Here is a 14,625-nt window from a genome sequence, read left to right as displayed (position 1 = left end):
GTGCAATTAAAAAGACTTGCTATTGCACAATACTTAATATAATAATTTTAGATCCTGATTTGGACCAACTTGAAAACTGGGACCATAATAAAAAATCTAAGTACATTTTTGGATTCAGCATATCAAAGAACCCCAAGATTTCAATTTTTGTTAAAATCAGACTAAGTTTAATTTTGGACCCTTTGAACTTTAGTGTAGACCAATTTGAAAACAGGACAGTTAGATTTGGTATATCAAAGAACCCCATTTATTCAATTTTTGATGAAATCAAACAAAGTTTAATTTTGGACCCCAATTGGACCAACTTGAAAACTGGGCCAATAATCAAGAATCTAAGTACATTTTTAGATTCAGCATATCAAAGAACCTAACTGATTCATTTTTTGTCAAAATCAAACTAAGTTTAATTTTGGACCCTTTGGACCTTAATGTAGACCAATTTGAAAACGGGACCAAAAGTTAAGAATCTACATACACAGTCATGACAGTTAGATTCGGCATATCAAAGAACCCCAATTATTCAATTTTGATGAAATCAAACAAAGTTTAATTTTGGACCCTTTGGGCCCCTTATTCTGTTGGGACCAAAACTCCCAAAATCAATACCAACCTTTCTTTTTATGGTCATAAACCTTGTGTTTAAATTTCATAGATTTCTATTTACTTATACTAACGTTATGGTGCGAAAACCAAGAAAAATGCTTATTTGGGTCCCTTTTTGGCCCCTAATTCCTAAACTGTTGGGACCTAAACTCCCAAAATCAATACCAACCTTCCTTTTGTAGTCATTAACATTGTGTTTAAATTTCATTGATTTCTATTTACTTAAACTAAAGTTATTGTGCGAAAACCAAGAATAATGCTTATTTGGGCCCTTTTTTGGCCCCTAATTCCTAAACTGTTGAAACCAAAACTCCCAAAATCAATCCCAACCGTTCTTTTGTGGTCATAAACCTTGTGTCAAAATTTCATAGATTTCTATTAACTTAAACTAAAGTTATAGTGCGCAAACCAAGAAAATGCTTATTTGGGCCCTTTTTGGCCACTAATTCCTAAAATGTTGGGACCAAAACTCCCAAAATCGATACCAACCTTCCTTTTGTGGTCATAAACCTTGTGTTAAAAATTTCATAGATTTCCATTCACTTTTACTAAAGTTAGAGTGCGAAAAACTAAAAGTATTCGGACGACGACGACGACGCAGACGACGACGCCAACGTGATAGCAATATACGACGAAAATTTTTTCAAATTTTGCGGTCGTATAAAAACGAAATTAACGTTGTAAGCAACGTCTCCATGTAAACTAGATGAAAGAACATGGATTCTTAAAATCTATTACTTTAATTTGTCATTGATATCCATATATAATGTGTTTGCAGTGTCAAAAATACCGAAAGATAAATATATGTTACGCTGATTTAGTTTATAAAATATAGAATCTCATAACTAAACAAAATTTATAAATGTATCAAAAATCATAACCTCAATAGTATCTTTAATACATTTATTATAATCATTTGAGATATTTCGTAATAGAATTGCGAATAAATATGTTTTTCTTCCGAGGTATTCTCATATTATTGTGACAAACATAATTCAAACATATATCATTTGTTTGTTTGCAAACATACATCTCAAAATAGTGGAATACTAGATTGAACACCGACCGACCTCCTGATAAGAAGATTGAGAATGGAAATGGGGAATGTGCCAAAGAGACAACAACCCGACCATAGAAAAAGACAACAGCAGAAGGTCATCAACAGGTCTTCAATGTAACGAGAAATTCCCGTACCCGGAGGCGTCCTTCAGCTGCCCCCTCAACAAATATAAACTAGTTCAGTGATAATGAATCAATGTAGCGAGAAATTCCCGCACCCGGAGGCGTCCTTCAGCTGGCCCCTAAACAAATATAAACTAGTTCAGTGATAATGAATATATATCTTCATAAAAGGTAACTTTAACTACATGGAAATTGAGGAACTTGAATTTTGAAGCTGCTTTCATTGAATGCATAATTTGTGAGTGTCACCATTAATGCTGAGTTCAGGAACTGTCACTTCATGATTAGACAATTTTAATCAACCGTTGAATGTTCCTCAGGTATTTTCACCTCTATTTTACTGATATTTCAAAAACAAGTTTCTGTCAAATGATGTCCGATCAAAACAAACATAATTGCCAGTACAATATGCAGCCATTCGTTTTATGGCAAATACCTCATTTCATCTATTTGTTTTATTGCAAATACCCTATTTTATTACAGTAATAAAGGGATATATCTAAATATAAATGGTGTCACAATGACAATGTTGTAATTTAATTATAAACAAAATCACAGACGTAGTACATGCAATTGTCTATTATTCACAAAAATAAACAAAATGTATGAAGCACTGAAAAAATCTTTGAAAATGTGGTAATTTGTCATTTCTTTTAAAAGTGTTTTTTTATATACAATTTTGAAACTCTAAAAAAGACTTTATTCGTTAATAGCAGTTTGTTTTCAGAGGGCTTGCATTAATGGTATTTGGCATTTTGCCTGGAAAAGAAACTTCCATATACATGTATGATAAGCAACTGGTGTAGTACTAGAATAATAATATATTCGGTAGCTATATTACAGTATGTTTTACTAGTTCAAATGTTATCTTAATTAAAGAGATCACCACAAACTTTAAGTAATTCATAAAGGCGACCACAGCAGTTTTTAAAATTGTTGTCTTAATTTCCATGTTCTGAATTAAATATAGGCGGTAATTCGCATATCTAATTCCTTTTAACATTATCATAGGAAAGCACCTATGAACATGATGAAGAGAGCAGAGTTTAAACATTGCTTAAAATTTCAGGACTTTCTTGTTTTTAATTTTTTTTTCTCTCCAAAACATTGTTAGAAATGAAAAAGAGTTCTAGAGCATTTAAAATGTGTTATTACGCTGGCATGTTAACACCATAATTTAAAAAGTTAACAAATTATAACAGTTTGGTAAAACACATGGCATGCATATCTGTTTTTTTCTTTTAAAACATTGGTATACTTTACAAGTTATATTAAGATCTTTTTAAACAGAAAAACATGTTCTTCCAACAAGATATTAATTTATATCAAACAGTTACTTATAAAAGTTTAGGGAACATTTCATCGTAATACTGGTATTCAGAATATTGATATTAGCCCTTTAACTAATATTTGCATCCAACAATGTCAAAGACACAAAACTAGCTGTCATGAAACTTATGCTATCAGTCATATTATGGATGAGAACACTAAACGTTATTCTAAAGTAGCAACTAGTATTATCTGCAGTTAAAGGTTATTCTGATGGTGAACACACTGGCTTCCCTGACAAAGAAGCACCTAAATCTTGTGCCTTAAATTCAAGTCCTGGAAAAAAGAAAAGTTCCTTTCCTGCACAATACTCCAATAAAACAATTTGTGCAACAGGTATCTTTTCGACTGTCCCAGCTTTTTTGTTTGGTACCACAGCATTGAGAAGACATTTGTTTGCCTATAAAAAGTAAACAGTAAAGTTGAAACCTTAAATGCAAAAAGGAATATTTATAAATCTTTACTTTTTGAAAATCAACTGTGAGAGTTCCTGTTGAAGTTTAATGGTTTCTACATGTTATCCATGGATTATTCTCGTATGCATGATAAACTATTTGTAATTGTAACTAGCTTTCAGACACTGAGAGTATTTTCAGATCGTACTTTAGTGTTAATTAGACCAATTGATACATTTTGTTATGCCTTTTTGCTATTCAATGTTCACTTATTTTAAGTAATATATCACCTCACTATTTCTAATATATGATACCATCTTTGATTATTTAGTATGACGATAAATTTTCGCTGCTGTTCTTGTACTTTAAACAACAAATTTAATTATTTTGTAAAAATAATTTCCATACGCCATGTACTCTTTACAACTGTTATTATAGGTCATTGAGACCAAGGTTAGAGTTGTCTTTTCGATATTGTTTATCATCTCCCCTTCTTTTTATTAATATTGCACTTACATTATGTTCTAGAAATGATGTATTTGTTCTATGTATGTCTTCTCATTTTGGCTTTGCTCATTGTTGAAGGCCGTACGGTGACCTGTAGTTGTTTTAAATGTCTGTGTCATTTTGGTCTTTTGTGGATAGTTGTCTCATTGGCAATCATACCACATCTTCTTTTTTATATGTATGTCTTTTGATTGAGTTAAGCCATTTCAAGTGATATTTGATAATGTGGCTTTCTATGTTGTGATGTAACATTCAGGTAAGGGTAATTAAAGGTTGGTGTCTGTTAAACGTTGCAACTGCTGCATTTGTTTACACCTGTCCTACATTTAAGACAGGAACCTGTTGTTCAGTGGTTGTTTCTTTTGTATTGTAATGTCTTATTTCTTTACTAGTATTTGTATATTTAACACTTTACCTCTTCTAATAATTCAATTAATGATTTTTCATGGGCATGCTTCTTGAAGACATGTATAAGTGCCTGAATGAAGTATGATCCACTCATGTTTTCACCAATTATCCATGGACCTTGTTCTGAAAGAATAACTTTAGTATGAGACTATGTAAAATAAACTTGGGTTGTCATTTAATGCAACATTACCAAAATACATCTTAGATTGTATTATGATTACAGTAAATGTCTATTCTTCATATTTAATATCTTCAATCTGCTAAAATGCAAAGGAGTTCAGAATAAATGTCAAATTGTAAATTAAAATCTGAGATAATCTTGAAGGTTCAAATCTATTATGATATGAACATAAATCATTAAGTCCTATTCCTGATTTGTTACAGTAAATCATGATAGGTGTAGGAGGATTGTCTCATACATTTACAACGACTTTGTAAAATGTTTGCAATGAAACATACAATGTTCATGTTTCAATTTGCAACACTAAGAGATCAAAGATCAATATGTAAATAATTTTGTAAAATAATATTTCAGAAGAAATTAAATGAACAATTTAACAGTTCTAATGGTGCAAATCTACCTGTATACCTGATATAGCTAATCATTACCTGTTCTTGGGTAACTTGATACCATAAAAATGTCATCTGTGTTTGGAGTACCATTCTTTAAGATGGTATCAGCTGCAGAATCGGTTGAATCATATGGTGCACTTTCTTCTACAAATGAACACAACTTTTTTATATAGCTATATGTTATAGAGCATGCATATTTTAAGGTTTTTCTTGTCGTAGAACACACCGAGGGGTGTCAGGATTGATCAAATGAAAGACCGACCATAAACTCACTAATTAATCTAGATATAAACCTTTTAAAAATTATTATCCATACACAATAAGAATATTACTGTAACTGCATGAAGTAAGACACAAATGTATTGTTACCATCCGATAATGGTGTATGACAAATACAAGACACATTGTAAGTAATTTATTGTACCACTTAGTTTATGGATGAGGGGGAGGAGGTATGTTTATTTTTCTATTTGTAATGTCATTTCTATCGCGGAAAAGTGGTTATTTTTTTAACAATTTTAATTGAATCGAATGAAAAATTCAGAAAATTGTCTTTTGAATTTCAATACATTTAATCAGATAATCAGGATATAATTATATACCTCCGCACCCGACCCTTTTGTGAGTTACGTTAATGTTATTTAATAAAATATAAGATTACATTTATCTTATTAGTTGATAATTTGATAGAGTAAAATTAAGGTATACATAAATTAAATAAAGTTAAGAACTGACAAGAAGACGAATATAAATAAATGTAGGTCACAGTATGATTTCCTATTCAGTGTGTATCGTCCTTAACATGCATGAAATATTTGCCACTGGACGTTAAGCAAGCAACCAAAAATCAATCAACCTATTCAGTGTGACTCAAGAAGATTTTAAAATCTTACACACGAATATGCTAAATCTGGCCTTATTTTATGAAAGTCTACATTAAAATTCATCTAACATTTATTATAATGTTTCTTTATTGTAGCGATAAATTAACAAAACTTCACGTTATTTGTATCTAAAATTAAAATGCGGGTAATGACGGTTTCTTTTACACCTATAATCGATTGAACTTTAAAAAATAAATTTCCAAATCAGCAACTAAAAACTATCAGACGAATAAAATTTTGAAGTATTAATTATAGATTGCATTTTCATCAAGGAAAATAATGACCTCACACAGCTCATAATTTTATGTCTTGGAGCATATTTTATTGAAACATGGTATCGTCCGGGTTGATTCTGAAAAAGAATGACCTGTCGTTCTGAAAGAAAATAACTCCATATAGGTATATAAGTCGTGAAGATAATTTTAGATCAGGATACCCTTTCAATATGATAAATAAGTTTTCTGTTTGTTTTCCTACAGGCTTTTCCATACTACTAGTTTACACACACTGTATAACCAAAGTTAGAGTTTAATTGTAAGAAAGTTTATTAATACAATGTAAAAAATGTAGACATCTGTTTTTTTTTCTAGATAATAAGGAAATATACTTAAGTTTGTTCATTACCAAGTCATTCTTACGTTTCCAATTTTTAAGAAACTTTTAAATGGTCAGTTTTCTATTGTCTTGATTGTCTTTTTACATCTAAATGACCAACCGATTAGATCATTATCAGATAAGTATTTAAGTGATAACAACCTACATTAGACTTTTTGGGGTCAGTGTTCATCTTTATCCACATATATGACTTCATGATATATAATTTAGATGTATTTATGATATATGATTTACATATGCTTAGGTTGAGGTTTGTACACATGTTACACTTTAAGTGGGCAGATTATTCAAAAACAAATTTTAGAATAAAATGTTTCCAGAATTTTCTGTTTTCAATGTTCATTAACTCGCATTTGACTTGGCCTTCAAACAGTTTTCAGTATCACTGATGAGTCTGATATAGACAAAACAATGAATGGCATACCAAATTATGAGCCTGGTGTCTTTATAGAAATTTTACCTACACTTGCCTTTTTATCCACTTTGTTTGTACCAGCCCAGAAGAAGCAGTTTAGTTTTGAAATGAAATATCATTAACATTTTTTTGTTTAAATCTGCTATCAATCAGAGGTTAATCTAATCGAATTATAAGCTTTTACATTACCAGGCAAAAAATGTCTAAGTAGTGTTTTTCACACTGTTCCCAATTCTTCGCTTTTTTAAAGCATTTCAACTTCATATTTGATTCGAACATACAACTGTTTTAATCAAGTGCCACAGGAGGAGGCACTTGCTCTATCAACACACCAACAAATGCCACATACTCCTTTTGAAAGTCATGTGATTACCTCATATTCTGTTTGTTACCTAGTTTGTCTCTTCTTTATTTCAAAAGTAACATTGTAATTTAAAGGTAATTACATTAAACTTTTGCCTTTATAAGTCCTTATACATTTAAACTAGGACAATGTTTTATAGCGTTGAGTGATTTTTTCTCGAATTATTATATAATGTCTATTGCAAGTTTTTATAATGTTACTAGTTTTATCCCACCTTTTATGTAACCTGATTATTTCTGACACACAGGGAAACCAGAAAAAAATGTTAGATTAAGCAGAATGTAGGAGTAATTAGGTTTTTTCTGCCAGGATTAGGCATAAAAATGAACAATGCGAAAACAGAGTTTATTCTCTTTGGCAGTCGACAACAACTCTCTAAATGTCAGACAAAAGAAATAATCATTTGTGGAGATGTTATAAAATCAAAAACATGTATACGGTACTTAGGAGCTTTTCTGGATGAGACTCTAAACTTCAAAGACCATATTACTAAAAAATGTAAGACAGCAATGATGAACTACTACAAAATAAAGTGCATAAGATCCTATCTATCGAAAGAAGCAACTGAAACTTTGGTCTTTGGTTATTTCACATTTAGATTATTGCAATGTTATACTTTTTGGAGTTTCACAAACTGATTTATATAAATTGCAACGTATACAGAATATGTGTGCCAAACTTGTGTTAAACCGTTCTAAGTATGACAGTGCCAAGCAGGCATTGTTTGACTTACACTGGCTTCCGATCAAAGCCAGAATTACATTTAAAATCTTAACATATATGTACAACTGTCATGTAGGTAATGCACCGTCATATTTGATCAATTTGTTAAATCCTCAAGTGTCGAAACGTTCATTAAGGTCGTCAGAGTCATCTATTGGTTGTTATGCAGTCCCATATAACAAAAAGAAAACTTTTTCAGATAGAAGCTTTAGTACTATTGGGCCAAAATTGTGGAATGAACTAGGTACAAATGTAAGAAACTCTGAATCTTTGGATATTTTTAAATGTCGGTTGAAAACATTGTATTTCCAAAATTATTTTGAACTTTTCTGACTTTTTTCTTGTGTATCACAGTATAAATTTTCAATTTTTGGTATTGTACATACATATTGTATTTTTGTTTAGTATTTTTGTATTTTATATGTCATTTATGTACAACGCCATTGAATACATATTGTATATGTAGAAATAGGCGTTTAATTAAGTTTTCATGTTTCATGTTTCATATTTTGGGACCACATAAATGAGTCAGTTGAAGCAGGATGTTGGAATAGTCAAGTGTCGTATAAGGCAGTTTAAACTGTATTAAAAATCTGATATTGATTGGAGATACAGGTGTGACTGTTTTAGCGATCAATCAGCGGTCATCGATCAGTAATATACAAAACATTATCAACTTCATTTTTATTAATTATTTAGAAAAGTTAAATGAATTTATATGAAAAGAAATATACAGATAAAACGTGAATTTGAATATTACCATTAAAGAATGGTCATTTTCGTTTTATTTAGGTTATATATTTAAAAAGAAATTAAAGAAATTATTGCATTTTTATTCAACAAAAAACAAAAGTTTATGCATATTAATCCTTCATTTATTCACATTTTTATTCAAAATAAGTTATCAATAGGCATTTACATGTATAACGACTGATTGCAATTGACATTGCATTATTTAAATTTGAGAAGGAATATTTGCATGTGTTCAAAAACTACTGAAATCTTATGGCTGTTTATTATTTGTATTAAAATAAAGCAATAACTGTATAAACAAAAAGTTTAAGAATTTTAATTCTGATTATATCTAAATTCTAAAAAATGACTTATCTTGAGGCTTTAAAAATGACTATTGTAAAAATAAAATATTATGATTTTTTTATCAAAAGAATAATTTTTGTTATTTAAAACAACAAATTTTAGAATATTGTTTCTGAAAATCTTTTAATTTTATGAAAAACAACCAATCCTAAACTATAAAAAGTACAAAAATCCAATGGCGGCCATTATTTTCATTAGAATGAAGAAATGATTGCAATCTTGTTCAACAAAAACATAAGTTCATGCATATTTATTCTTCAAATATTCACATTTTATACAAAACAAAATCAGTTATCCAAAGGCATTTATAACAACTGATTGCAATAGACATTGTATTATTTCAAATATGAGAAGAAATATTTGCATTTTAGGCAACGCGTACAAAAATTTAGTATCTTTTACCTAAATTTCTGCATATCTTATGAATTACAACCAATCCTGATGTACAAAAAAAAAAAAAAAAATCTTTTGGCGGTTTACAATTCGTATTAGAATAAAGCAATAACTGCATTCTTACTCAAAAAAAAAAGTTAGAGTATTTCAATTCTGATTATATCTAAATTCTAATATAAGACTTATCTACAGGTCTTTAAAGTAACTAATTACAATAAAATAGCATCATTTTTTATCTAAAGAAGAAGAATTTTGATATCTTAATTTTATCTTAATTTTAACAAAGCGAACAAAATTTTGTATGTTTTCTCTGATATTCTTTTAATTTTATAGAAAACAACCAATTCTAAACAATAAAAAGTACAACAATCCAATGGCGGTCAATAATTTCTATTAAATGAAGTAATAATTGCATTTTTGTTCAACAAAAACAAAAGTTAATGCATATTTATCCTTTAAATATTCACATGTTATACAAAATTAGTTATCAGAAGGCATTTCAACAACTAATTGCAATTGAAATTTGAAATGTTTTCATTTAAGCAAGGCATACAAAAAATTTGGTATCTTTTACCTAAAATTCAGCATATTTTATGAAAAACAACCAATCCTGATGTACAAAAAGTACTGAAATCTTATGGCGGTTTATAATTTGTACTAAAATAAAACAATAATTGCATTCTTATTCCAGAAAAACAAAAGTTCAGATCTTTAAATTCTGATTTTATCTAATAAAAAAAAGACTTATTTTGAGGCCTTTAAATAAATCTTAACAAATAAAGTTGCATAATTTTTTATTAAAAGAAATTAATGCAATTTAAAACAATAGTTAAAACAACACTCTTAATCAACACAAACTAAACTCTAAGCATCTTTACTGTAATATACTATATATACTTTTATCATCAAATGACATGAAATTGCTAAATAGAGTACTTATTTTAAATGATAACATTTTATCGCATTTAATTGGTACATAAACATTCTGAGCATATCATTATTCTGCACTTATGTAATTTATCAAGCTCGAATTTAAATAAAAAAAATATGAAGTAATACATATGATGCATGAAAAGCATTTATATTTTTTTTTATTTGTTATCGCAGAGACATACTATATGTCTCTGGTTATTGCAACCAAGTTTATTAACGAATAAGGGTGTCTTCGTAGAGGTTGGAGTTCATTGAATGCAAACAATGTGGAGTTTGGTTTACAAAAAAAAAAAATCAATAAGTATATATTATACATATCCATCCCATCCTACATAAAATTAATTAACTGACTGTTGTTACAGTAACTATCACATAGCTTATTTGACTTATCTGACGGATTCTATGGGTCATCGATCACCAATCACTCATCAATCAGTCAAACATCCGTCACCGATCAGTCACCAATCAATCAAGTTCACGTCAAACAGTAAAACCTTTAAGGTTGCAAGTACTGTATTGTATAGTTTCAATCGAACTTTCTACTCTTTTTGAACTATTATATAGACTTTTTTTGTTTTTTATGCATTTGTTATTAATTATATTTTTGTTATTAATGATGTCTTAGTTATTAATGATGTCTTAGTTATTAATGATGTCTTTGTTATTAATGATGTCTTAGTTATTAATGATGTCTTAGTTATTAATGATGTCTTTGTTATTAATGATGTCTTAGTTATTAATGATGTCTTAGTTATTAATGATGTCTTAGTTATTAATGATGTCTTTGTTATTAATGATGTCTTAGTTATTAATGATGTGGGGTAAGTGTTGTTTATTTTTTAGTTTTCTATGTTGTGTCATGTGTACTATTGTTTTCTGTTTGTCTTTTTCGTTTTTAGCCATGGCGTTGTCAGTTTGTTTTAGATTTATGAGTTTGACTGTCCCTTTGGTATCTTTCGTCCCTCTTTTATTAAGGATGTCTTAGTTATTAATAATGTCTTTGTTATTAATGATGTCGTTGTTATTAATGATGTCTTTGTGGTGCTGTCTTATTGAATTGAATTGCAATATAGTTACCTAGAAAATTGTAGGTTTGGACAAAACATACTTTTGGTTTCCCTTTAAAATATCTACTGCCATTAATAATTTCTAAAATTTCACTCCTTGGAACTATTTCTCCATCACAGTCATATATCTTTCCTGCTTCTGAGTCAAATTTTCCAGATAGAAACATTATTACCAGACTATCATACATTAAAGATGGATCATTATCTATATCAGTCAATTTTTGTTTCAAGACATCTTTGATTTCCTGCAAAATAAAACTTTATTAATTTTATTTTTATTTCAATTAAACGTATGATGTAATATTAGATATCTATGGTGAAAATTCATACACCCTGAGGCACAGACAAATGGGTGTATGAATGTTCAACAACTGTGTAAAATTCCTTAAACCCCTGAACCATTAGCAGTCAGGGGCATTACTTAAACAAGTAACAATTAAAATTACCTATACAAGTAATGTTGAAAACGAGGCTTATTTAAATATAACTTATATAAGTTATTTTTCTGAATATTATTTTTATAGGTGTCCAAGAATACAGATTTTACTAGCTTTAAATAATTTTCACAGTTATCTGGTTATTTTTCCCTTGATATATAAAAACTAATTCTTCAGAAACACTAATTAACTTTCCGACGCAATTATCTTTCATACGGACGCTTCTGGGTCAAAGATTGGTCTCTTGAGACTATTAAATTATCATTTTCCTCTAAAATCTTGAAGGTAGACTGATATAAATAGATAGATACTTGTGAATTAATTAAGACCTGAAGTTATTTATAATTTGTAACCTAAATCAATTACATATGTGCCTTAGATAAGTGTTATTGCTATTTTTTTCAAAAATGTTTAAAATAACTTATTCAAGTAATATTTTTGTTATTATTGTCAAAGTAACCCTTCATGTCTATACTCCTCTCAAATTTGATAAATTCTTTATTTTATGATATAAAATGTAGTTTAAAATCATGAAAACTACATTTAGTCTATGTTTCTATTAAAAATTAAAATAACTCTATTAAGTAATTTTATTGTATTTAAAATAAAAAATTACTTACATAAGTAATTAAAAAAAATAACTTGTTTAAGTAACGCCCCTGACTGATTAGATAATGAAGTTACTTCTTATTAACAATTCCTTTATTATGTAAAATTGAAAAATGCTAATGAAATTTTCAGTGTAACATTTTTTCAACGTCAGTGTTGCTGTGCATTGTCAAATACTTTTTTTACTCTCATTTTTGGGAAATTCAGAAGAAAAAAATTGTTCTTTGGAATTTGGGTGAAAACTTTTTTTCTTTTTTTTTTTCTTCAAATTTTCAAATATTTTGTCCTCAAATTTATTTATTTTTCATTTTTGTTTATATCATTATATTTATTATATTTTTTATTTTTTACATTTTACTTCTTTCGTTATTTTGGCAAAATTGTACTTATTATTTATCCTAGGATGAACAAGGGAGGGGTGTTATTTACAACAGGGTAATCAACCAATCAGATTGCAGTATTTTTGCTGCATAAGAAATAATGTCTTTTCCTCACATTATTTTTATATAGGTATAATATAGTTAATTAACAAACATGGTTATGAGGAAAAGATACATGTTCATGCCTACTTTAATTTCGATATTTTTCATCGCAGATATGTTAAAAGTTGTAACAACAAAAATATTGAAACAAAATATATACAAATATATCATTAACCCACCTTCTGCTAGCTATAATTTTCATATAATTTTCAATGTTTTTATTGATTATGTAATCCCTTTCACTTCCTCAAGGAAACTGTTGACCTGACATTTATACATGTTGTCTTCTATTTAAGTCATCAAGTTATTCAAGTTTAATAATTTCAAAATTGAATACCTCTTTTGTTTTCTTAGTTAGGATACCACCAGCTGTATCATATCCCATATATTTAAAAAGCTGACTCATATTGGATTTATCAAAATCTGAATTTGTGATACACTCTTTATATCTTTGTTCTTTTTTCTTTGAATCTTCTTCAGTCTGGTTTTCTTCACTTGTGCAATTGCACTGAGCATTAGATATCAAAATAAATTTCCCTCTCTTTACGCTTGTCATTGGGTATATCTAAAGAAAATGAAAAAGGTGCAGTCATTATCTAGTTTGCATTATAATTTCACTGAATGCTATGTTGTAACCATTAGATATACAGATTGGTTATAGATTCTCTTTTGGAATAGTATACATGTAACTACTTCACATGGAACAACTGCTTTGCTGTGTGTGATGTATACATGTATGAGTTAAATCATAATCAGATATTGATAAGTGACATATCAGTAAAAAAAAAGTTGTAGAATATTTCAAAGAGACAATAAAAAGTCATAAGCAGAAGAAAAACAAACACAAAACAACAAGTGAATCTGTGAGCTTCTGTTCACTGATGATACCTCCGTCCAAATGTTCGGTAAAAAGGAAGTTGTCGAGTGATGAATCTGAAAACGCATCACACAGTATAGCTGACTTATATCAAGCCTGAAACCAAATTTCAGAAATCCTGGTAGTGTAGTTCCTGAGAAAAATGTGACGAAAAATATTCATGGGACGGACGGACTGACTGACAGACTGACGGACTGACGGAATGATGGACTGACCGACTGACGGAAGGACAGACAGAGGTAAAACAGTATAACCCCCTTTTTTCAAAGCGGGGTATAATTAACTGAGGTGTATAATCGGCAGCAAACTGCGTGTTAAGGCACTTTCACGCTTGTTCCTCTTGAATAATTGTTTGCCTATTTTCCATTTAACAAACCTTTCTAAAATTGTCTGTTTATAAATTTTGAAATTATTAAGAAACTGAGGTTTCAATTCCACCAACATATCAAGGACCATAACTCCTGAACATTTGAACAGCAACAGTGAAATTTGTTGGTATCGAGTGAGATTAAGTAACAACATATTAAAATATATTAGCAGTGGTTCATAATTGTTAGGTAAGTTCAAGTAATAAGTAATGGATCCGACGGTTACTTACATTATCAAATTATTTAGTAAAACAAACTTCACATCATTAATATGCACAGTATTTTAAAATTGAATGTTAATTATATAAGAATAAAAGAACAAAGTTTAAATGTTCCCAAACTGCACATGTTTTTCTACCCAAG

The 14,625-nt window shown here is 29.1% G+C and overlaps 1 protein-coding gene across 1 annotated transcript in view; it reads right to left on the bottom strand.

Moving 5' to 3' along the window:
• Positions 1–2,912: 2,912 nt before the first annotated feature.
• The window catches only part of LOC143056749 (caspase-2-like), a 34,095-nt gene continuing 22,382 nt past the window's right edge, over positions 2,913–14,625 (bottom strand). The window contains exons 11-15 of the mRNA XM_076229898.1: positions 13,355–13,582; positions 11,500–11,734; positions 5,034–5,141; positions 4,432–4,547; positions 2,913–3,514 (exon numbers count right to left, since the gene is read on the bottom strand). Coding sequence (XP_076086013.1) covers positions 3,320–3,514; positions 4,432–4,547; positions 5,034–5,141; positions 11,500–11,734; positions 13,355–13,582 — 882 coding nt within the window. The 3' untranslated portion in view covers positions 2,913–3,319. The remainder of the gene's footprint in view (positions 3,515–4,431; positions 4,548–5,033; positions 5,142–11,499; positions 11,735–13,354; positions 13,583–14,625) is intronic.

Source organism: Mytilus galloprovincialis, chromosome 13 (assembly GCF_965363235.1).
Source record: "Mytilus galloprovincialis chromosome 13, xbMytGall1.hap1.1, whole genome shotgun sequence".
NCBI classification, from domain to species: Eukaryota; Metazoa; Mollusca; class Bivalvia; order Mytilida; family Mytilidae; genus Mytilus; species Mytilus galloprovincialis.
This window is presented reverse-complemented; position numbering and strand designations above follow the sequence as displayed.